Source organism: Pipra filicauda, unplaced genomic scaffold (genome assembly GCF_003945595.2).
Source record: "Pipra filicauda isolate LSUMZ 115617 unplaced genomic scaffold, ASM394559v2 scaffold144_size1929842_pilon, whole genome shotgun sequence".
Classification (NCBI taxonomy): domain Eukaryota; kingdom Metazoa; phylum Chordata; class Aves; order Passeriformes; family Pipridae; genus Pipra; species Pipra filicauda.
In genome coordinates this window covers 1,091,933-1,117,829 of record NW_024103929.1, presented here as the reverse complement: position 1 = coordinate 1,117,829, position 25,897 = coordinate 1,091,933, and the positions used below count along the sequence as shown (strand labels likewise).

The window sequence follows — 25,897 nt, the reverse complement described above, 5'->3', positions numbered from 1 at the left end:
TACCAAGAGGCAGAGACATCCCTGACATCAAAGATAAACGGAAAGCAGCATTCAAACAGGAGACAGGCCTTGTCACACAGCCAGGCTGAGCTTACGATCTGATGCACCACAATAGTAAGGCAACAGTGTTTTGTTAAAAGTATGTTATGAATTTCTAGCTGCTTTACAGATCTCTAGAGGAGACATTGATTAGAGGTTGGCTACCACTTCTCCCATGCCTCAGCTGTTGCTGACTGTGGTCTAGTTTGACCTTTGAGTGACAATCAGGCCAAGGAGCACGAGTGAGAATGTTGAGAAGACATTCGCATCAGCAGAGCACTTCAAGGAGGCAGCCTTGTCTGCTGTACACATATTGTAAGAATTACACACCCAAGTCTGGGTGTGAAGGAATGGGACTAAAAAGTGTTTTCTTCATATACTCTCCACTTATTGTTTCTTATACATCTCATAAGTCATATTTGTACAGATAAGGTTTAAGAGGAGCCTGTTTTTCCCACTGGGTGTGTGGAGTAATAAATAAAGGACTGGGGGTCTCCATCAGTGCTCTTGGGAAGATGAATGATACATGTCACATTTTAGTCCAGTGTAATATAGTTTATAGGACAGAAAAGCGTAAATAGTGTCATACAAGGTCATTTCCAGCCAGCTGTATTGAAGAAAAAGGAATTCAGGCTGAAATAAGTAGAGGGAAACAAGGAAACCCTAGGAAGATAATAAGGAACCTAAATTATGGGAGGAGCTCAGGGTATCTTGGCTTGTTTTACCTCATTATGTGTATAGGAGTGCCTTCTATAAACAGTGATAGGAATAAATACAGAGAAAAATAAAATTGTTATGTGATTATCTATTATGTTATATTACAATACAATATATATATAGGATCACATAGATATAAATAAATTCAGGAATTTGAAATGGATTTCTGGACATGAAATTATTAAATCTGAAGAAACCATCCAAATAAGTAACAGATAAGAAAACTATATTGTTTTTAGTGAATGTGAGTAGTTAATGGAGTATAAAAAAAGCTAAGAGAGTACATTTGTTGTGGTGGCTGTCGTTTTTGCACATATATTGTAAATGTTATTCATATATATATGTGTATGAAATTCAATCATTAGTATAAAGTATGCATAATATTTCAGTACCTAAACTCCCGTTTATGGACTTTCCCATAGTTGTCCAACAAATATTTTTTGCCCTGACTTGAGGTATAGCTTCTGTGCCCTCATTTGCCTTCCTTGGAAGTGGTAAAGATTGACCACAGGTAGACAGTATATACAGTGTTCCCCATAACACTGAAAACCTTGTTTACATGCTCACAGTAAAATTCATCAAAGATTTGAAATCACAAAAGTATTCTCCATTGTAATTTCATGAGTTCCATATCAGAAAAGGGGGCCCAAGACAGTGGTAGTGCTGTAAGTCTGCTGTCTTATCATCCTGTGCTGGATCATCAGTTTGGGGGATTTGGATCTTTTTCCAAAGCATCATAAAATTTATCATTGGGTGCTGGAGGATTTCTTACAGCTTGATGGAAAGGAAATGCAGAACAGTTTTGGACTGGGTTTAATGATCAGTCTTGTGCTTGAGTGTTGAAAAGCTCATCTTATTAACAGAATTCTTTGAATTAGAGAGAAATATTTTTTCCATAGAGTTCTCTACTTCAGGGTTTTTTCTGATTTTTTTTTCGGAGGAGTGGTAAAACCGTCAACATAATGTTTGATTGGTTTTCTCCTCCCTAAAGGATATATTTCTTTCCTGGACATAGCCACTCTGCAAATATTGTGCCAGCTTGCTGTATAGCTGAAACATGCTTTAAATTTTTAATTTTTGAATGTGGTTAACATTCACACAAAACAAAGGATAGAAGGAACCCATGTTTTGAGTCAATGCATTTGTTTTTCATTCTTCCTGGGTCATTGGTTTAGTCAGTGTATGTAATATGCCATAGTCTCAGGACAACGTAGTTGCATGAGAGAAGTTGAATATATAAATAAGATTATCAGGCCTTATGTTGATTATTTTTTTTACATCTCCTGACGCAATATTGCAGTTTGGGAAATCAAGGCTGTCTGTCACATCCATGTAAGGTGGCATTGCTCTCTCTTGCACCATCCCTGTTGGTAATGGTTCTACAGCTGGGACCCGATAGCTTGGTGCAGCATAAAAATTTGTGTCAATACAGACTTCTGATACCTGCTTTAGCATTTCAATTTTTTCATTTCTTTCTGTCACAATCTACTTATGTCACTTGTTCCACCCGAAATATTATTTCACATCCTTTGCATTTATAGCCCTTAAAAATTTGCGTAGTTACAATTCTCCACGTCGTTACCTTTTTGCTCCCATTTTGCCAAGCTATTCATAGTTTTTCTCTATAAATATTTCCTTCAAAGATTTTATCATCCAATCCCCTTGTTAATTTTAGGCTGTATTTGCGGCTGGTTTTTGGCTGAAATCTTTCCCTTTAGCATGTAGAGCACAAAATGCAATCTCCATTGTCTCCCAGAGGCAGAGCTTCCTCTGGCATTTGTGTTGTGTTTCCTCACTGTGTGTAACAAACATGAAGTTGCAGAACTTCTCTCTCATTTGCTTTCTGCACCATATCGTGTTGCACACTTGCATATCACCATCTCCCACATGTCCTTGCAGCTGAATTACTTGCCAGGTTTTTTCCTACTCGTTCATGCTTTAGATTATTTTTCCTGGGCATATTTAAAGATAATAGTAGCTTCCGAGTTGGTTCAGTGAGATGAATATTTAAAATGCCAAATTTAACTTAACAGAACCTCATCATTATACCATCTCTTTCCAGTTCGGGGTGTGGGGTGAAGGTGGGTGTTGTTTTGGGCGTTTTGTTTGTAAGTGGGGTTTTTTCTGTACTTCTGCTTGGAAAAATTGCCTTAAGCATCATAAAGCAAATACCCAAGTTGGATCTCAGAAAGGTAGTTTGGTATATACTGTAGCACTATGTCCAAGGAAACTGCAGTCTAGCTACAAAAGAGGTAGTGACAATCAGTATGAAATACCTCTAGCTTCTTCTCTTACACTGCCTGTCTGTAATTTGAAAATCAGATCTTCAAACATTGACCAGATATTGGAATTACTGCATATCTTCTGCTTTTACAGAACTAAATACTAAATTCTGGTCGTTTTACATTGCCATGTTAAGGGGTACCAATATATTTACATAGTGGTTTTGGTACTGGAGCTAATACACTGCTATGAATGGGCCTCTTTAGAGAACACTTGTTCAGATACTGCTTAATAGTAGTGTTTGTTTCCCTTAAAGTATTTATTTGAAAGTGTGCTCTGCTACTTCTCCCATGGAGGAGGAGTCTCATTTTGTTCTATATTATGAAGCTCCTAAGTAGGAGTCTTAGGTCCTCTGTAGTTAGTGGGAAGCAGAAGATTCTATTAGAAAGTGGTTTTAATTCATTTGCCATCTGAGGATCTGTCCATGACTAACTTCAGTTGGGAGCCTTGGGGTGATTTAATTCCTAACTCGGGTGCCTCAGCTAAGAACCAGTAGTGAACTTGGATAACAGTAAGCCAAAATGAACTCTGAAAAATACAAAGGTTTATTCTCAGTTATTTTCCCACCATTTCATGGTGCAGTTTCAGCAGATGCCATTAACACCTCTGTATGTAAAGACATATGGAGTTAGCGACTGGCTGTTCTTTCCTTGCTGAGCATCTGATGAGTGATCTCTTGATAACAGAGGGAGGATCTGTATGTAGTTGCCAAGGATGACACACAGTGTATTTAGAATGTCATGTAGGCAAAATTGATTATTAAATCTCTCTGAACAATTCAAGGTATTTCTGATTGAATGAGGTAGATGTGCTAAAGCTAGTGTTTAAATTATTTTTCTGTATAAAACAAACCAGGGCCCATCCTGTGGCTCTTGACAGCAGGTGGGAAAGTACAGCTTAGATTCCAACAGTGAAACTTTCTCCTTTTCTCCTAGCTCCAAACATGATCACTTCATACACATTCTGTGTTTGGGAGAGTCCTTGGTCTGTGCTATTTTCTAACCTGTGCCCAGATGTCATCTCAGGACATCTGGCTTTGGTCAAAATCATGGCAGAGAACATACTAAAAGGTTTTGGTCCTGGAGCTTAGGTCCTAGCCCAGTTCCACTTACCAGTACTGAGGCTACAATGCGAATTGGTAGACACAATTTTTATCACATTTTAGGTGATAAAAATTTTCTACTAGTTTCACCTCTTTCTATTTACAGAAGGCATACAAGGGGGAAAAAAACATGACGGATTATCAAAAATCAGTGCTTTTAATGTGATAAAGCTTAGATTATTGCTGCACTGACAAAGAGAACTGTTTGCCATACTGCTATTCTGGCGTAGCTCAGCTCTGTGCATATATGCATACTTTACTCTCTTTATGAATTTGCTCTTTTAGTGTAAGATGTCATTAATATTCATGTAGCCGGAGTGCTGGATGGAGATCCCTAGGTATTGCTGTATTTATTCAGTGAAGAATTAGAAGCATGTACCTGGTCGTTATGTGCACGTGTGCGTGTGCATGTGTGCATATGTTGGACTTGGCACGTACCCAAGGCAGAACCGAGGCCCAGCACCTTAGAGGGAATGGCACTGATGTTGTCAAGCAAAATTCAGTACAAGGTTTATTTGGTAAATGGATCTATGGACTGCTTGCACATTTTCTTGCTCAGTCTTTAAAAGTGCATTCAGTGTTTATATACTTGTGTTTCGTGTCTTTGGTGCTACTGTTTGGGTGCATTTGTGCCTATATAAAAGGAAAACAATGTCCTGGCTGTAATTCGTGATCATCTTTAAGCACATTGCTCTCTGGTTTTGTCCTGTTGCATTTACACTACTGTGCTCTCACCTACATGAGAAAGCTGACTGGGTCATTGCATGTTTAAAGATGGCATTAAGTAGTTCTGCTCAACTGAACCGTAATTTCTTCAGATACTGTGAGAGCAATTCTGCCTGTGTCTGTGCATCCTCCATGTGCCTTCACAGCCCTGCATGTGTTGATTCCCCTAGAGAACTTGATCCCTAGCTAGATCCTCAGTATGCCTGTGAAAATTCTACCAAAAGGTCCTGTGATCACTCCTTGATCCTAGATCCAATCTGTTCTCCAACTGAAAATTCAAATACCCCGTAGTGAATCTGAGCTGACAAACATCACCACGATGCTGTTAGTGGCACTCAAAAAGTTTGCTTTTCTTAGGGAGCAAGAATTCATTCAGCCCATCAGAGAAAATTTAAGTGTATTTTTTAGAGTTTTAACAGCAGGTTCACAGAGTTGCATACACTAACTGTGCTTTTGTTTGGAAAACAAACTCAGCTCTGCAGGGAGCAAATTATGCTCTTCATATACAAAGGCTTTTCATAGAAAATTAAAAAATCCTTCCTTCTGTCACATACTCTCGCAGATTATACATAATACAATGAGAAGTCTGGAATGAAAGTAATAGAAAAAATTAAATTCATCTGATGCCAAAGGGAAAATTTGGGAACTAAGAAATAGGAAATGTAGAAAATTTAGGTTGAAAGTGTGAAATCAGATGTACATGCCCCTGCCCTGTTCTATAACACCCTGTATGTTGAGAGCAGGCTACAGAAGATGATAACAGAATATTCCCTTTCACTAAAGCAGCTACTAAGGAACTAAACCACCATGACATTTGTTGTAATAAAAAAATACAACATTTTCTGCAAAATGTTGCTTATTTGCATATTTTACCGCTTTGTTTTATGGAAACAGTTTGATTACCCAGAAGAGTAAGCTTTGGTTAGAGCAGAGTATTGTGAATTACCACAAAGTCGTTTTAAATATTCCTGCTTTTACAGTTTATATTTTTATGTGGAGTCATCTAACTTCAGTTTATTTGTCAATAAAAAGCTTAGTTCTTATAAAGCACTTTGAAATCATCGGTTATAAGGTTCTCTATTAACTGTGTTTGAGATACTTGTTACCTATTTAATATGTCCAAATATTTGTTTAGAATCACAGGAGATCCATAAGGTAGAATAGCAGAAAGTGCACACAGTATGGTCTGACTTCGCACCAGGAGAAAAACAATTTTTTGTCACTTGTGATCATTCTTTGGTTCTTTTGGTGTCATGAAATCCTGTGGGTTTGTTGATATCGAGCTGTGACAGACAGCTTGCTGGTACAGCAAACCAAATGGCATCTTGAACAGCTGAAGAAGAAATTATTCAAGATTTTAAAATAGAACTCTGTATTATATATATTTTATTGTATTATATTATATTTATATACTACATAATATTCTACTATATTATATATAGTAGAATATTTATTATGTTATATTGCATATAATTCATGACTGACCACAGTGAAGGGGCAAGCCCAGCAAGTCCTGCTCTAGTGAGAGGACAGCCGAAGCCAACACTGTCTGGTTTGTCCTGTGTGTTTTCTTGGAAATCTGCTCGGCACAGCTGTGGCAATAAAGCAGGGAATACTTCCCTGATCCTCGTTGTTTTGCCTGCAGATTTCTGCATACTGAGTAGAAGAAATTGTGATTAATGTGGCATTCCGTGTCAAGGGTAGACTGTAGATTACCACTAAGTGCATCATTATGTTATCTTTGAAAAATTTACTAGGTTTCACCTGACAGATAATAGCTTTTCCTCTGCCAACACAGCAGAGGAATAACAAACTAATACATTTGATGAACTAATATATATCAAAAGAAGTACTGCTTTCGACAGAGAAGCAGCTTTTGCTTTTCTCAGGGTTTTGAAGGAATTTTAAATAAAACTTCCCAGCCCTGTGATTTGAAGCCATGCACACAGTGGTGCTGTGGCTGTGGGGCTGTGGGTGAGCCACAGAGCTGTGCTTGAGTGCTTTGTTACTGAGCATCGGGCCGTGCGATGGGTCCGTCCCCGCGCAAATCCAATGTGAGCCCCCAGCCACTGCTGCTTCTGCCATTAAAACAAAGTGAATCAGTGGGTTATTTCTGAGGAAGTTTCACTTTCTGGTCTTTTGTTCGGTGTGTCAGGGTCTTGTTATTTTACAACTCTGGCAGAGATATCTGAGCATACCATTGGGCTGTCATGGGCAGGGGTGGTCTCTCCGTTGAGAGCCAAAGGACTGAGAAAGCCTGGCTGTTAATTAATGAATTCACCTACTTGGGATCTCTTCTGAAACAAATCTTTGGAATGGCTCCTGCTCCTTTCTGTCAGTCATTGTCTGCCTTCTCACATTCTCCCTGCTTTTCTCTCCCATTTTACTTCTCTTATCAAAACGTCTCTCTGTGTTAAGAGCAGGTGGCACTGGCTATGTGAGCTCAGGAGGGCACACACCTGGGGTACCTGAGTCTCTAACCAGCATTTCTTGTGTAATCAAAACTGACTGATTTCAAAAGTACCAAGCTCCTCTTGTGGTCGTCAAAGGACTTAGCTGATCTGAAAATCGAGTCACTTTTTTGGTATACTGGTTGTGAATAGCATCTAGTTTTTAAGTATGGTTTTGCTTCCTCAGCACTGTCATTTACCAGGCCCTGTACAATTAATATTACCCACTCAAACTTTAAATTGTAGCTGATTAATATATTTCAACCCTTTCAGTAGAGGGCACTTATGAAAAATATTACTGTGCAGGGTTTTTTTAGCTTTATATGATTTGCATACTTTTATTGTTCTTGTAAGGAAACCATTTAAACACTTCACAGAAATCCTTTGATGGTGTGGTTGAGACTATTAAATTGTGCAGTGATAAACATCAACTTACTGTAAATTTAGTTGTTAGGCTTTTTGTACTATGTTCTCATTTTAATCAAAACAAAAAAACTTCCAACTATTTCTGTAAATCCAAAACCATGTTGACATAACTATTATCCAGTGAAGTCTGAAGGTACTTAGTTGTCATCTTGTCATCTTGTTTTAGATAGGTTAAAAGCTGAATACAAAGCCCAGATGTACAGGAATGTATGTGTTCTTTACTTAGGTAGTTTTGAGGAAGCCTTTGTTCTATTTTTAATATTTATATGAAGGAGTAATCACATGGAAGTGAATCACATTCATTTAGGGATCCTTCCTAAACAAAGCACCTTGCCATGCTTTCAGGGAATGGATATTTAATAATCTTTGCTTTGAAAGCTCACTTTTCCCATAAAATAAATAGTTTCTATTCCCTCTGTGTTCTAAAATTTACTGTGCAGGTCATACATTCTTGAAGTTGATGGACTGATTGCTCTAAATACCGAAGTATATAAACAGTGACAGGAGGGAAATTCTTGAAGTCCATACACCTTCCTACTGTGGTGTGTGTTGAAGAAATAAAGGGCAGAACATTCTAGGCTATTAGGGCAGTTTGTTCTCTGGATGCTTGCTCAGGCCATGCACGACTTCGTTTTCGCAGTTTCACGTGTCTATATATATATATATATATGTATTTATACATTGCTTGACTAGGGACTAGGAGCTGCCATGGCAGCCACAGGAATTATGTGAAGAGTTTACAGGTTAGCTTTTGGTTCTTAAGAAGATGTAGAACTTCTGAGACACTGAATCGTATTATAGATGCTTGAACCATTCAGGTCTTGAGCCCTGTGAAATTTAGAGTTAAAAATTAGTGATGAAATAGAAGCAGCTGTTTAGTGACTAACCCAAAGAGCATCTATGCTTGAACACTGAACTTTGATATGTGCGTCATCCTGAGTGTTGAAATGTTGCAGCTTAATAGCATGATAAATAAATAACTGGTAAATAAATTGAGTGACAGATTTACAAATACTGTTTATTGTCACAACAATCAACAGTGGCAATTCCAGTATAACTTCATAGTACATGTACTATTTTTAGTGGGTAGACCAAAGCACAGCAGAGGTAGGTGAAACAACCCACAGCTCTCAGCAACTCCTGGACAGAGGGTGTGTTTGCCTTCAGTAGATTCACCAGCCAACTTTCTGTGGTCCCAAGATCCACTTGAATCTCTGTGACCTGTGTTTCTGTTCACCCAGCTCTCTGCTTTTCCATGTGATTAACACATAAAAATCACTGGACATTGAATTGAGGGTAGTTTAAACCAGGTGAATCTGGATTTCTCTCTCTAATTATATTTTCACTGGTCTTATAATAATTCTGAAAGTTTTAACTTGAATATAATTTTGTGCCATCTACTTGATTTCAGCTGGTGTTAATTCATATAGATAAGATCCAGCCATTTGAAAAATAAAAAAAACTATTAACTGATGTTGACCATTTGCATATTAATAATTTCCCTCATTTTACCTGAATATTTCTGCTTCACTTATTTCAAGAAACAAATATGACTTTTTTTTATGGTCACATGCATCATTATAATAAAATGGGTTAAATGTGTTGTATCTGCAGTTCTGTTGCAAAGAAGTTGAACTACATCTTTAAGCAATTCTACAGTGAAATGCACATTTCAAAATCCTGGCTTGAGAATGTAGCAGGAAAGTAAGAAATAGTTGATAAGTGTTTGAAAAATACAAATTTTACATTTTTCTATTAAGAGAAAAAATATTTAAAAAAAAAATTAAATTATCCTCCATCTTACCACCATCTTTTAAATAAGTGTGCAATTACAAAATGCAGGAATGCATAGGACATTGGAACAACTTTCTTGGTTTGTCCTTTTCCTGCAAGCTTTAGCAGCTTCCCCAGTGGTTAGTGCAGCCCTCCAAGCAACTAATCCTATATCTATAAACTGCAATGTTAAGGGATTAAAGTGTACTTGGGAACGCAGGTCAAATCTGCTTTAGATCACAACAGTTTGAGTTCAGCTCCTAGCTGAAGTATCAGAAAACTACCATATAATTTAGTACAAGTTTTGCATTCCTATACTTCAGCTGCTGGTTGCCTTTAATAAAAAGAGGCCTGGGATTGATTTCCCTGAGAAGGTATTTTTCTTTGTCTCAAACCAAAGTAGGATCAACTGGAAAGTAGAAGGATTTCTTAAAATAATTCTTTATTTTATATAAATAGCTCTTTCAAAGTCTGCTTTTAAAATAGTGTAAAAAGTACAGTATGGCAAGTTTCCAGTGATGGATGCATGACATGGAGAATTCCCTGCCCTCTCTCTGCCTGGCTGAACACAGTGACTTAAGGGACAGGGCAATGGCAACAAGTTCCTGCCTGGCACAACTGCTGTGTCTCCTCTGAGACTGCCCCACCTCTCCAGGTGCTGTAGAATAACAGATGTGAGGCTCTGCAAGTACAGTAATCAGGATAATGGTTCACCTGGCTTGGAGGTGTCGCTGAGGTTGTCATCCTGCACCCCTCATCAAAACTGCTTCTGTAAGAAAAAAGATGGTTCATTTTCATAGGAGACTCCTCCTGAAGGGAACAGAAGGACCCACTTCTTACAGAAACCTGCTGCCTCCCTGGGTCCCAGGTTAAAGATGTGAAGAGAAAGCTTTCCACTCTGGTATGGCTCTTGGATTATTATCCGCTATTGATTTTTCACCTAGGCAGCAATGAAGTTGCAACAAGCAGTCTGAGGGAAACCAAGAGAGACTTCAGGGCCATGGGACAACTGGTTAGGGAATCAGGAGCACAAGTAGTGTTCTCCTCTGTCTTCCAGCTGCAGGGAATCATGAGGGAAGAAACAGGAAGAGCCAGCAGATCAATACCTTACTCTGACCAGTTGTTCTCCAGGTATCCAGGCCCCTGAGCTGGAAGATAGGGATGGTAAGCAGACTGAAGCTGCAGTAATCTGAGAGGAATTGGTTGGTGATCTGCTACACAACTTAGACACACAGATGTGTGTAGACAGCAGGACGAGGGCAGTGATTGTCCCCTGTACTTGGCACTGATGAGGCCACACCTGGAATCCTGTGTTCAGTTTTGGGCCTCTTACTACAAGAAAGACATTGAGGGACTGGAGGGTGTCCAAGGAAGGGCAACGGAGCTGGTGAAGGGTCTGGAGTGCAAGTCTGATAAGAAGCAGCTGAGGGAGCTGAGTGGAGAAAAGGAGGTTCAGGGGGACCTTATTGCTCTCTACAAATATCTAAAAGGAGATTGTAACCAGGTGGGAGTCAGTCTCTTTTCCCAAGGAACAAGTTATAGGACAAGAGGAAATGGCTTGAAGTTGTGCCAGGGAAGGTTTAGACTGGATATTGGGAAAAATTCCTTCACGGAAAGGGTTATCAAGCACTGGAACAGGCTGCCCCAGGAAGTGGTTGATTCACCATCCCTGGAGGTATTTAAATGATGTGTAGATGAGGCACTTGATTTAGTGGTGGATGTGGCAGTGCCAGGTTAACAGTTGGACTTGATGATCTTAAGGGCCTTCTCCAACCCAAAGGATGCTGTGATTTTATCATATTTCCTGAATTTTTGCTGTTTGCTATGTTACAATGCCCAGATCTTGTAAGCATCTCTTACTGACATGCCCTGCCTTCCATTGGAGAGCCGCTGAGACCAGGGGTGCTGCACACAGGTGTAGTGGCATACATTAGCTGTCTCATCTGAAAGTAAAGACAATTATTTTTAAATATTTTTTATAAAAATATTAATCTAATTTGCACAATATATAGAATGACATGTGCAGTAGAGCAGGCATATGTAACTACATCAGGTTTATTTATCTTGAGTCACCAAGAAAGCCCAACTGTTTATACCTAATTATCTGCAAATGCAATATCCAGAATATCTCTTACTTTACTTTGTTGATACTTCTGTTAGGTACTGTGTGTGTCTTTGATGGTTATTCCTCTGTGAATTATTACAATATATTTTTACTTCCGGAAAAATGTTGCAGTTATCCTTTTAGAATATTTGCTTGATCTTAACATTGCAATATAGCTGAGAGTAGGTATATTAATTCATTTTTTATTAGTGTGGATGGGTTTTTAATTGATTTCTTTGTATTTTAAGGCTACAGTGTGTTCTATTATCACCATATAAACCGATTACCAGCTATAGAATATGTCTATTTCATTATAACATACAAAAAGCAACATTATGTGTCAGTGTACGCACCACAGTGAAAGGGCTGTGCGCTTTTATGCTTGTACTGACCAAGTTTACCTATGTTGAACTGCAAATTGAAAACCCTGTGTGTTGTCAAACTGTAACACAGCCATCACAGTGGCTGACGCATTTTAATTTGGTTGGTTTACTTGGAGAAAATAGTTTACCAGAAATAAAAAGCAATGTACTTTTCCTGACATGTAAAGCCCGCCGGGACTGAGCGGAGGGCTCCTGCCTGCTGCCCTCTGCTGGGGTTACTCCTGCTGGAACCAGCATTGCTGGTGCTTCCAGGTACATCATGATCCCCAAAGGACTCACCTCTGAAGTTCTTCGCCGTCTTATCATAAAACTGAGCATTTCATAACCATATACTTGTTTGCTTCATCTTTTAAAAAATTTAACATGGACACTCCACAAATCCTGGCTGCGTGTCTGAGGTGCAACGTGCCTGGAAACCCCATTTCATTTCAAGTGGGGGACTCGTTTCCAAATTCATCCTCCCGGGCTGGGCTGTGGTGCTGCAGGACTCCTCTGACAGTGGTTTTCTCGTGTCCTGGCAGGTTCTTCGCTCCGTGCTGCTGTTCCCGACGATCGAGCGCATGGCTCAGTCCCCGCAGGGGAAGCTCATGACCCCGCTGCTGTGCAAGCTCCGCTATGCTCTGTACATGCCTGTCTACCTGCTGTCCTTCCTGCCTGAGGGCGTCAAGGCCTCCCTGGTGCGGTTCGCACTGCGAGGAATGAAGACCTGTGATGAATCTTCCATAACAACCTCCATAAATCTCTTCAGCGTCGACTGCATCGGTGAGCACCTTTTCTGTGTTAAAACTATCTTTTGTACTTTTCCTTGTTTAGCAAATGTTGATTTAGTTTTGTGGACCAAAAGCTTAATATTAAAGCACAAGTTTTTTAAGAATAACAGGTCTGATCTTTTCTGAAATTAAGACCGTGGGTACAGGAAAATCTCAAATGAGTCAATTAAAAAAAAATCACGGGGGGAAATTAACAAAATATTTTCCCAAAGGATATATATTTCTTAAGAAAACTGACCTGTGCTACTAACGTGATTTCTCATGTGATTGAAACACTCTTTTTACAATCTAGTTAATGTGACTTATGTCTGCCTACTTTCTGCATTTCATTCGTACTGGATGGCGAATATAAATCAGTAATCAGTTTCACAAAGGGTTCTTTGCATCTGTTTTTTTAAAGCTATGATTTAGCCAGCTGAATTGGAATATTGGTAAATTCAGAAAAGAGTCTTCAGCCTACAACGACATATAGAAGTTACTTTATGCAAAGAATTTCAGCACTTTTTTGGGCATAAAGAGAAAGATTAATGTTCCACTAGTGCATATTGTATGCGTGTTTTGCACATTCTAGAAAGAGAAACAAATTTAAGAAGGGGAGTAATTTCAGTTAAATTATGTTAAGTTTAGAATGAAAACCAGAACGTGAATTGTGCTATACTCCAGGTATTTTGGTAAGTTAGCAGTTCAAAACAATTTGGAATAGAATTGACATGCTAACGCAGTAATAATAGCAAGAAGGAAGTTTTGATTGCATTAATAGTAATAAAAACACATTCCTACATTTCCAGTTGGGCTCTGTCTTCTATCAGTTAAACTTTACTTACTAATTGTCTGAACAGATGTGCCAGAGTAACTGGGTTTGCAGCGAGGTCCTGTACCTTTTGTGGATCTCTGGATGTGTTGGTCTGTGTGGGAGGCTCTCTGTAGGACGGTACAGAGCCTGGAAGAAGGATGGGAAAGGGAGGGTTCTTAGTGCCAACCCAGACAGCCCCATTTATGTTGTACAAACTGAACATAATGACAGTCACTCCACTGCAGTACCCTGTGCCTGACACAATCAATCTCCTGATTGATAATGTGGATTTCTGATAGAAGTCCTATAGTTTGTTGCTTGAGTTCCTATTAATTTATGTCAGTTTCCTGGTGGCAAAGGCGAAAGCAAGCACACAGTTATACCTACACTAGATGTTCAAGCATCTTCCTTTGGTAATTGTGTCTCAGAGAAAAGGTATGTGGCGGACTGTGGGGTCACATTTCCACAAGCCAGGAATCCTTCTCTGGTCCTCACAGATAAACTTTTACCTCTAAAAAGCAGGTTATACACAGCCAGGGTTGTATTGGAAATGGTCCTTGGCCTGCATTAACCTCCAAAAAGGCATGGCCAGCCATTGTTTGTGTGTGTTGTTTGGCCCAGACCACAGCCAGTGGCAGGAATAATTGAACAGAACAGATTTTGGATGCTGCTGTTGGAGCCTGACTCCCTGAGCCCTTCAGTCCCCAGGTGAATGAGCCCAGTTGATGTGTGCCTGTCAGCCTGTTGTAATTTCCTGTGTGCACAAGTGTCTGACCTGTGTCTGAGCTGTAAGGTAAATTGAGGCAAGAAACAAGGCTGAAGGTCCTTCACTCCTAGGATGTGATCTCTCCCTATGGTGAGTTTGTTGGCTGCATTAATTATACCAGAATGAAAACCCCTGGGAGCTAATGTCTTGTAAAACTTGCATAAATAGGCCTTATTGATGCAAGTAGTTCCTTTGGGCTTGTGATATCATCTCTCTCAAGCAGAATTCCGCTTTGGTTTCATCTTTGGAAACTGATGATGTTTTACAGCCCAGTGACTCAGGACCACATGTGTGGATTAATAATCTTTGGGCTTTCCGGATATTGCCTGTTAACCTTCTCTTTCATTGTTTGAGGACAATAGAAAATGTTACCATTCAGCAAAAATTTGCTAAAACCTAGCACAACAACTGAGTCTGTCTTATGGGACTGCTCATCTGTGAGTTGCTGAAGCCTCTGAATTTATGGTGGATGCTTTTTTGAACATTTCCTTGTCCCTTAATAAATAATTCTGAACCCTTAATGGTTCAGAAATGAAGTCGTTTCTCCTCTGCAGGAAGTTTGCATGTCAACTCATTAAAAATACCCATATTGCCTTTGGCCTGTACCTCTGTTGCATTACTGTAATTGTAATAAAAGCTGTGATTAAGAGCAGAAAAGATGGTAAAAGTTTCCTTAAAACTAGTACGTCCGTTAAAACAAACCAACCTGCCAGGGATTTGTTACTACATCCAAAACTTAGTCACAACAATGTTTTCTCTGCTCTGAAAGGAAATGAGATTTGAAAACTTAATTAGAGCAAAACTCTGAGACCAAGTGCTTCTCTCGTTGACACCGAGAGTGAAAAGCTCCATTCAGTGGCAGCAGGATCAGGCCGTTGGTTGAAAGAGTCTGTGAAGGAAGAATTGTTTTACCTATTTGTCCCACTGTTCCAAATTATGTTTGCTCCTGCTTCTTATCCAGGAATCTCTTTCTGTTGTCCTAACTTCATAGTTGATGACACGTAGAAGCCCCAGTCACACAGCAGGAGGAATTGCGATGACACTGCAGACAGGGAACATAATATAATGTCTTGTCCCAAAGGGGAAACAGTACAGAAAGAGGAGAGACAGCAGCAACTGTAAAGAAAATGGATTGTAAGGAAGGATGGGTGTATAAATAATAAAGGACCTATAAGAAATAAGCAAAAGGGGCTGAAGGGGCTTTGCTTACCTGGGTAGTAAAGATACCTTAGGGCAAAAAAAGCATTACAATGAATAAACAAGCATCTGGGTACTTGTATTCCTGAACCTAGGAGATGAATAGACAGAAAAATTGAACATTAGTGACCCTGAGTTATCTGAAACATTGTCACTCTGTTTATTCAGGCTAGCAAAACAAGGCTACCCATATCTAGCGCAGTGGTGATGGTTCTACAAATCATGTACAGTCCTGCTGTGCTGGAATACTTTGGCACTCCGGTGCCCTGAAATTTATAAACATTTCTTCGGTGACAGATGCCAGTAGCAGACTTACAGTGACAGTAAACCATTCTATCTGCACGGGACAGGATTTATTGTCCAGCCATTTGACTGGCAAACTTCCTCCGTTTGTTTCTGTAGAATTTCCACAGAAGCACAGACATTACATAATGGGTAAACACCGCGCGGCTTTTTCGAGAAGCGGGCTCATGGGTCAGGGGTTAACGTCTGGATGACAGGGAAGATACAGATAAGCACAATAGCAAGAAAAAGCTCCAACTGGCCCAAACGAGGTGGGTCCTTTGTGATCTTGAACCTGTGACTTCCCTGGAGGAATCTGCCTGTTTGTTTAACCTGGTCGGGGAACAGGGCAGCACCACAGGCTGGGGCAGGGGGAGGTCTGGTTTCTGCTGTTGGGGCAGGTTGGGGAGGAGGGGGCTCAGAAACCTGAAGTGAGGCTTTCAGATGAGTTTAGGCTGTCACATGAGTGAGGACTGGAAACAGTAGATTCCTAGTTTAATTGAAGCACCCAAGAGATGTTGTAAGGCAAAGAACTAAGATTAAACTCCGGAGTTTGGATTCAAATTTTATCTCAAGTGTGAAGACATTCAGATTTCATGTGGAGTGTTTACATTTCCCTCATTTTACAGAGGAAAATGGGTAAGGCAGTTTCAGGCACTCCACTTCTATGCCCACGGGACTGTGCAGGAAGTGAAAATCCTAACTGAGGTATTGAGGCTTGTCTCCCAGCAGTGGCTGCTTCTCTCTGTTGGATGTACAGGATGGCAAAATTACATCCCTGAAGTGCCATAGAGTAAAAGTTTTCTTATAGGATAAATTTTTCAGATCTATCAAATAGCATCTGGAAGATAAATTTACATCAAAAACCAGTGAAACATAAGCTTCCAGATGCCATGAAAATGGAATAGGAAGTTTTTATAATGATTAAGTTATTTTAAAATTGTATCTCCAGGGAGCCAACTGGAAAATTGCATTCTGGATTTGAATTCTCCCAACCTTGGGAGTTATCATGGCTTGAGGTTTCTATTCCAGTTCTTTCTTATTTAGCAGAGAGATTTTAAATTCAGCATTATGAGTGGTCTTCTTCTGACCACTGTGGACATTATGCTGTCCAAATAGTTGGCATCTAAAGCAGGACAGGGGAATCACACCTTGTAATTGACTGCTGCACTTTACTGACCACAAAAGGGACTCTCTCTTCACTAGAAATCTAAAAGTAGAGGAGATAAATCCCATTCAGTGTCTACCAACTGTTCATTTTGCTTCAGATATCAGAAAACAGTGTGATCTGAATTGTCCACGCAACCTTTACCGCTGCTGCCAGGGCAGTCAGATATCTCATGCTTTGGCTGCGTTACAATTTACAGCTGCCGGTTTCTAGTGAGAGTCCTGTTGTTTGTTTCCTGCCTTCTTTGAAAACTGATTTTACATTTCCACCTCCATTTCCTAACAAGCAAGATGGGAGTTTTTTGGAGAGTTCTTTTTTTGGGTCTAAAATGCTATGGAAATGCCCATCTAACCAAAATACTTGGGTAAAGACAGTGCATGGTGTTGTGCTTGTGGAGCTCAATAGCACCTCCACCTATCCTGTTTATATTTTTCAGAGTTAAAAAACTGGTGTTTAAAGTATTAGGTAAGCTCTTGAGAAATGAATTCACTTGAAATGGTGAAATAAGTTTTTGCCCCCAAAAGAGTATTTTTAAAAACTGTATAATTACATAGCTAAAATTTAGTTTACTTTCCTTTCTTTGCTTTGAAATGAAAGGGATGTTCTTTTCTTGCATTGAAACTAAAACTGAACTCGTAAAAGTGACAAAATTTGTGATAAGCATGACTAAATTCAGCACAGAAGGCATAGTTCTTTTGATTTTTATTATGTTTTATAAAACGAAATCAAAAGAGCTTTGCCTTCCGTGCTGAATGGAATGAAACCTGTCCGCTGAGGCCTGCATGGCCAAGGGGGAGATGTCCATTATATTCTCATCTAGGTTTTATTATTTCAAATGCTGTACCAGTATGTTGAAAAAGAAACCCAATGTTCAAAACAGGCCATGAGCTATTGGCCAGCATCAGATAGCTGGTCAGCAGCAGAACTGTATCTAGACCTACATCCCAGGACAGCAATTGATGTACTACACCTTCCTCATCATGGCTGGGCTTCGCGAACGAAGATTGGGGAAGGCTCTATCCACATTTGTTACAGGCACGCTGGTGACTTATGAGACCAATACGTGACAGGCATATCCGATTGCAAAAGGCACAGCAGAAAGACTCCTTAGATGGTGTATTCTGCAAGACACGGTTCTTTCTGCGTTGTCTTTTCTCCTCAAGAGTGATCCTGCGTGTGTTCTCAAAGGAGACAGCAGCGTTATAGATGGTGTGTCTCCAGGCCTCCCGATTTGAGGCCAGAGTAGACCAGTTATGTTGATCAATATGGCCAAGGCTGAGATGTTGTTTCAGGGAGTGAACCTTCCTAGCCATTAGTTTAACTTTATAAATATATATTTCAACCGGACTTGTCTATCTCACGTTGGCCTCTTTAACCACCAGCGCGCTTGTAGCGAATGCGGATAGAGTCCTTCCCAAATCTTTGCTCACGAAGCCTAGCCATGATGATGATATATATATATATATATGTATGTTACTCATGAGCAGCTTTCCCAAACCACACTGGCTAGACAGGCTGGTGTGCATACAATGCATTTGGAAATAGAGACAGAAACTGATACTACCAGATTTCAGGTAGCACCTTGCAATCTCACACCTACATTTTTCATAGTGCGCAGGAGAATAAGAGCTTTCCCTACCCCCTCACCACTGGGCAACTGTGCAGATCTTTGAACCCAAACCAGGACATTTTGAAGTTGGTTTTCCAGGCTGACTGAAATCAAAGCCCTGGTAGTAAAAAGTGATTTCTTTGTTTCTTCTGATGAATGTAAGTTTTAGATAACTTCTGGCTATAATGCAGAAATAATTTCAAGGATATTTTCCTACTTTTATATTTAAATATGTATAGAATTTCAGACATGATGGATAGCTAGACAAAATTTCGTGGCATACAGAAATTACCGACATGGTACGTAAATTACATCCACATAAACTAAATAATGGTACATCTGTGCAGCGTAGGGCAGTATATCAGTGGTGAGCTAAAAGGATGGAGCTCAGCACGTCGCCTCTCTTCTTCCTATGTGCATTCTTTGATGCCTAGTGAGATAGAAGGAGGACAAAAATGATCCAGTAGATAATGTCCCTCCCTCTCATTATCATCTAACTGATTAGGATTCAAGAGAAGTCTGTCCTGAAATCAGGTAGCTCTACAGCTGTCTCCAGCAAGTTGTTTTTTGCCTCTCTCTGAATTTGCTGCTGCCAGGAGGCTGCTTTAGGTAGCCCAGCAGCCTGGCCTGGCGTGCTAAATCCTCTGCTCCTGCAGAGTTTCTCGGCAGGCTCCTGTGTGCTGTCACAGTTGAGTCCTATCCACTTCTGACATTTTAAGTGATGATCGTAATATGTATTTCTGCAAAGTGTTTAAGAGCGTGTTTCCTTACCTGTGGAAACACAGTAATATTTTATCACCTGCTTCGCAGGAAAAGGGGCCAAAGAATAACAGTCTTTAATATTTTCATGTTTCCTCTGCTACTGTTTATTTTCCTGTGTGATGCCTGACTAAAATGTTTGTTTAATGTAGTCGGACAACTCACCTTACCAAGACAGCACTTAAGCTGACGGAAAAACCTCACATCTGCTTTATTCTCTCTGTGAGTGAACTAAGCTTTTCCTTATTTTAGAGTAGGATGCTCGTATTAAATTACTGGAGGAAGGCAATGACTTTTATGTATTTATAGTCCTATTTATTTTTTAAAGTCAATCTGCTTCATAATTTACCCCATTTCCAAAAGAAAGAAAGAAAGAAAGATGTTTAATGAGGACTTTTATTACTTGAAAAAGCTTTTACTTTCCTGTGAAAGCCTTATGAAAATAATAGTAATAATGTGGAAATTTCTCATTGGGTTTATTTCTGTTAATTATTCCTCTTTTTCTTCTTGGGGGGAAAACCCAACATAAAAAGCTCCCATCATAAATATTACTCATAAGGCGTGAATGTTTTGATAGCAGAACTGCTGATCATTTCCATGAAATGTGAGGCACGGTTGGGATTTGGTTGGGGAAGGGGAGATTGTTTATTCACCCCTGGTGAGGTTTCATCCCCAGGGACATGATTTACTCCCACAAATTCACAGCAAGTCTAATGATGTGTTGCAAATGGCATAAAAATGGAAGAGGTAACATCAACAAAGAGAAAGGATGTTAAAAATAAGTATATGCCAGTTAAGTGCTACCAGCTATAGTTGCTTTGTGTTAGCCTGTGCCAAGCAGTCATCTGCAAATTGGCACTTTATTTTCCCTGAGCCCAAGACAAAGCCCCCTGAATTCAGGGGAAGGACTCCCTCCTGCAGTAGGCTCATGCCTTTTGTCTCAGAGGTATCTATCTAAATTCCCCCAGGAAATATCTGGAGTAGAACTCCTGACTCTTTCATGACTTGTGTTTACTGCTTGGGAATTTAGCTTGATTCATCTAAGTCCTTCATCGAAGTCCTTCATCGTGCAATACCAGCAAAGCACTTAAACATATGCCAAAACCATACCCATGGGTAAACTCTAGACATTTGTGTCTTGGAATAAGGTTTTTTTTGGAAAATGACATTTACAAACCTGCTAACTAATGCCGCACCTGCCATTCCATGTGCCTGAAGGGGACACTGGTTTGCATGTAATTGTTACAGTAGCTGCTGCTTCTTGTCATGAGAACGTCCACCAGCACTCACTGATTCTTTAATGTGACAATATTGACAAGGAGAAAATGCCTACAGCAAAGCCAGTGGCTCAGGAGATGGCTTGCTGATTAATGTACTGGTTAGGTGTATTTAAAATGAGCTTTACAAACAGTGGTTTATGTTTAATGAAGTATAAAGTTCACCTTTCATACCGATCAAAGCCATTCCAGTTGAGAGGAAGTTCACCTTGTTCAAAAGATGGGTGAAGTTGCTGAGTTTCCTGAGGCTTCCTCAAGATAGAGTCAGTGTCAGGTCGCACTCCAGAAGAGCACTTAAACTGACCTATGTGTAGCTACTCACCTGCATAAACCCTTGTCTAGTAGAGCAAAGTGATCCCAGTGGAGCTTAGGCAGGAACCACAGTGTGGAGGTGCTGAATTGCTACAATGCCCACCATGACCATCCCCTGTGGACTGAGCTCCACCTACACCAGGCCCTTCTGTGCCCCTCTTGCAGTGTGAAAGCAGACATTTTCCATGACCAGAAGTCCCTGCCTTGGTAGAAATCCTATCAGCACAGCCATCTGCCACAGTTTGTCAGAGCTTAAACTGGAGATGAATTTTTCTACCTAAGGGATAGTTCTGTCATTTGAAGATGATGGGAGTTGTTCCAAAGTAACTTAGATCAGGATTAAGTCCACAGACATTTCAGTTTCCATCACACACCCCACTTCACCTGCACATGCTTCATCACACAAAGTAAATGAGTGTTTTTCACACTCCTCAACAAAGTATCTATTGTTTGTAAAGCACCTGGATGTAATTGTTGGATAACTTTTTATTTTTGCCTTTACCCTCCACTGTGTTTTCTCAAGCACAGCTGACTGATTTTCTTCTATAGTTCTAATCTTCCAGCAACTGTAGTACCAAGCAGATTGGAGAACCCCATCCGTAACAATTGCAGCTATTTCTGCCTATTGCTGTTGATCGTGGTTATACGTTAACTGGTATGTTTTCATTCTAAATTCAAGTATAAACTTAAGCAGACCCCAAAGTCAATGTTTGCATCTTGTAAACCTCTAAACATCAACATTTTATCTAATGTGTGTGTGCATGTGTGGAAGCACATGTTCCTGCATTAGTCATCCTTGGTACAAAGCAGTTCCTTCTGTTTGATGTTTTAAACAATAAGTTATACGATATTTCCAAGATTGCTGTTGGCAATAATTACCGGTAGAAAATATGTTTTCCCCATAGGAAATTACAGTGCTGTTTGGTATTATTAGTTCTTGCCACTGTTTTCTGACTCTTTCTGAGGAATGACAGAGATTGCTTCCTCAAGAGCAAAGGATAAACTAGAAAGAAAACTAATGTTACACTCCACTGAAGAACTTCAAAATAAGACAGGGCAACTTACCAGGAAAAAAGTGACCAGATAGTAGTACATTTCCTGATGGAAACTTATTTTCAAAAATTCAATCTACTTTTTGTAGGGCATTTCAATTCAAATGAAGAATTTATTCTTCACTTTACAATTTAAGCAACTTTGCTTTAGAGCTTAGAGGAATTTTGGGAGAGTTGTATCGGAGCATGTCAAAGTACAGATGAGCTCTGCTGCACACGAAAATCATGGAGTCACAGAATGGTTTGGGTTGGAAAGGACCTTAAAGATTATCTTATTACAACCCCCTCCCATGGGCAGGGACACCTTCCACTAGACCAGGGTGCTCAAAGCCCTATCCAACCTGACCTTCAACCCTTCCAGGGATGGGACATCCACCTCTTCTCTTGGCAACCTGTTCCAGTGTCTCACCACCCTCACAGTAAAGAATTTTTTCCTAATATACAACCTAATCCTGCCCTCATTCAGTTTAAAGCTATTCCCCCTTATCCTATCACTACATGCCCTTGTAAGATGTCCCTCTCCAGCTCTCTTGTAGCCTTTTTAGCCACTGGAAAGTGCTATAAGGTCTCCCTGGAGCCTTCTCTTCTCCAGGCTGAACAGCTCCAACACTCTCAGCCTGTCTTCATAGGAGAGTCTTTGGAAATTATCATCCTATTGTAGTCCCTCAGAAGGATAAGCAAAACTCTGTTCATATCTGCAAGTCAATGTTGAGCAGTCATGGATTTAGAAATAAACTGTAAAATCAGTGGAATAGAAATTATGTTTTTTCTGGTGGCCTGAATAGCCTCTGAAGCCAACTCTTGTCTGGGACCTTTAGCACTCCCACACAGCATAACTCATTCTTATAGGCAAAAAAATCCAATCTGTCACTCAGTTAGGACTCTTCCCTTTGGCTGAAATTACCAGCAAATAATTAATTTAAATTGTATATTGTCCAGTTTACCTTTACGGAGGCCAGGAATGGGGCTTTAGAGTTGACAATGTTTTGCATATTTTAAAATACTTCTCAAGCATTTTGTAATAACAGGTTATTGTGAAATTATCCTGCTGCCAGGATTTACTAAGGGAGGCATAAGTGAAGTGTTCTGGAAGAAGGAGACTAAGAATTTGTGGAGGTTCTGTGGGATACCCTTGTGTGACAGAAGAAAGGATCACTTCAGGCTTTTCTGTGTGCAGCACTGCTGGTACCTGACAAAATGTGTCCCCAGTCTCTACTGCGGTCCTTAGCCAACACAAGCAAGAGTCTAAAGTAATAGCAGTAATAGCAATTAAATGGCAAATGGTGAAAAAGCAGAGGAGTTCTGTGAAAAATTTGACAGTAAATTATAGTTTTTAAGGCAGAGCATCAGAACTGTCCTGGGAAGCTGCAGTGTCAACACAGGAAAGAAAGATGTATGGAAATAGAGAGAGTGAGAAACTAATGACAGGGTAATGAGGCTGCTTGTTTTTCACAGAACATAAGACATGGCTGTTAAAACCACTGTTTTAGGTTCCTCAAAAGAATATTTGTAAGTAAGCACAGGTGTACAGAAGTTGGAGCACTTTCAATCAAGACCAGTGTCATGGGAGCTTTGGCTTCCTTAACCGTGAAAAAGTGATTAACATTGAAACATTTGGTAAAGAAGGCTTGATGATGAGTTTAAGGGGACAGATAAAAAAGTCCTCTATATCACTGTGGCCAAATTTGCACTCATGAAGGGTCTAAAATTAAAGTAGAGAAAGAAATTCATTAGAGACCAAGGACTACTGGTAGGAAGATGGTAGATGAGGTAGGTGATGTGCAGATAATATAAATTTCAAAAGTATGGAAAATAAAGTTCTGTTACAAACCTTTAAAAATCATCACAATTATAAGTTAATTGTCTTAACAGACACAGGTGAAAGAACTGAGAAAAACCGGAATATGTATATGAATATGAAGGGACATAACAAGCTTGGGAAAGAAGAGCAGGGAGACCTATTGAATATTATGTCCATCAAACATTCTGAGCTATCCAAAGTGCAGTATGTAGTGTACTTGATGCTTGTAGAGGAAGGAATCCAGCAACATACAGACTGTTCAGCTAGTTCTCAGAATGTATTGAATAAAGCAGAGAATTGGCAGAGAGTATGTGGCAGTTTGATACAAAGAATTTGAAGATGGAAGGCATATTGGCTGCGTATTTTCACAAAAGGGTGACACCTGTGCTAGAACAGAAATACTTAACGTGTTTACAGCATAGAGCTCTATTCATTCACTAATCCCCTTAAAATCCTGCCATAGTCAGTGGAGAAATATATAGGTAACAGTTATCTAATCTGTCTAGGTCAATACTTTAGGATGAGATGAACTGTGTACTTTTTACTGACTGTGAAGGAAGAAGAATTAAGCTTTAGATATCCACATTTAATCAGGTGAATCCCATGACAGATACGAAGAAATTATGAACTTCAAGGCAAAAAAATAAATAAAATACAGTTATTTAGACTGAACAAGGGACAACTGGAGGACATGGTAAAAATTTTCAAGTAAAGGACAATAATTTAATCCATGTGTCCATGGTAGATAAGGTAAGGTGTAATGGAGTACATTGCAACAAAAATGATTCAGATTAGATTTTAGTTAATGTTGCAAGTGGAACTCTAGATGGCATTCCCTATGAAGAAAATGAACCTTTCATCATCTGTGCTTCCCAATGACAGGATGCATAAGTATATGCTGAAAATAACATGGTATCATTGATTGTCCTTAAGACAAAAAGACCAATGGAGATCCCTTCCAGCCCTGTAATTTCATACACACTAATTAAAGATACCCTGAATTTCAGAACTCTAATGAGGGACACTTTACTGTAGAAGAACCAAAGAAAACAGATAAACAGGAGCAACACAGTATGATTGAGGAATCCAAAATATAGGCAAAAAATGTCAGACATTAGTTAAAAGCAAATCTGAAAATGTGGTCTGACTGAATGTCTGAATGAACCTGAATTCTGCAAGTTGAATGCAGGATATAGAAATGTTATAGTAGGACCTGCAAAGAATGATAGGTTACCTCTAGAAATCAGCTGAATGAATATAGGACTTGTGGTAGCACTGTAGTATGATATCCACACTGTTTAGTCATTAATGAATTTTCTGGTATGGTTTTAGCCTTCTCCACTTAGCATTCTCCTAGTATTCAGGCACGGTTCAGGAGTTGGCACTGCCATGCATCTTCCCCATAAGCACTTTGAGTAGAGGAAAAATCTAATTTTGTGAAAACAAGTCATTGTATTCCAGTTGGCCTTGGGGCCACAGAAGAGTTCCTGGCTTCATTTCCTACAATGGTGCAGATATAACCTGTATCTATTCCTGCAAAAGCAGCAACAGTTTGATTGTTGGAGAGCAATTGTGAGGAAACAAGACAGTGGAAATTTGACTTCACAGTTGTCAAAGCAGAAGCTGAGAAACTGATAAGTCGAAGCAAAAGATGGTGCATTTAATGTTGGAAAGGGTGTAAGATAGACTCGGAAATACCTTTTTACAAAGGTATTGATCAGTGAAGAGACGAAAGGCTTTCAAAAGCAGGCCAGTGTGGAAACATGTGTGGCAGTTATGGAACAAGAGCAGATTGTTCCATAGCCAATGAATACTTGATGATGATACAGTGAAAGGCACCATCATTTTCCAAACCATCAAGCAAACCATCAAGGCAATCATTTGCCAAACCGTCAGTCCATGCCAGGAAAAGCTATACTATGCCCTGGGTTTGAAAGCAAACCTTTAAGTCTCTAACGTCAGAGAAGGAAAACTAATAAAGAGCTTTGCTCAGACTTTTATGTAAGAAATGTGGAATAAATAAGCAAGTTGTAGCCACTCTTCAAGTTTTTTTACCTGAGTCTAGTAGAACTTGTGACTCTGTTATTACAGTCCTAATCGAGCAAGTT

At 39.6% G+C, this 25,897-nt stretch overlaps 1 protein-coding gene across 3 annotated transcripts in view; it reads left to right on the top strand.

Moving 5' to 3' along the window:
* The window catches only part of LDAH (lipid droplet associated hydrolase), a 117,958-nt gene that overhangs the window by 64,765 nt on the left and 27,296 nt on the right, over nt 1-25,897 (top strand). For all 3 annotated transcript variants that reach the window (XM_027710190.2, XM_039378718.1, XM_027710189.2), the window contains one exon: nt 12,525-12,765. In XM_027710190.2, the coding sequence (XP_027565991.1) occupies nt 12,525-12,765 (241 nt within the window). The remainder of the gene's footprint in view (nt 1-12,524; nt 12,766-25,897) is intronic.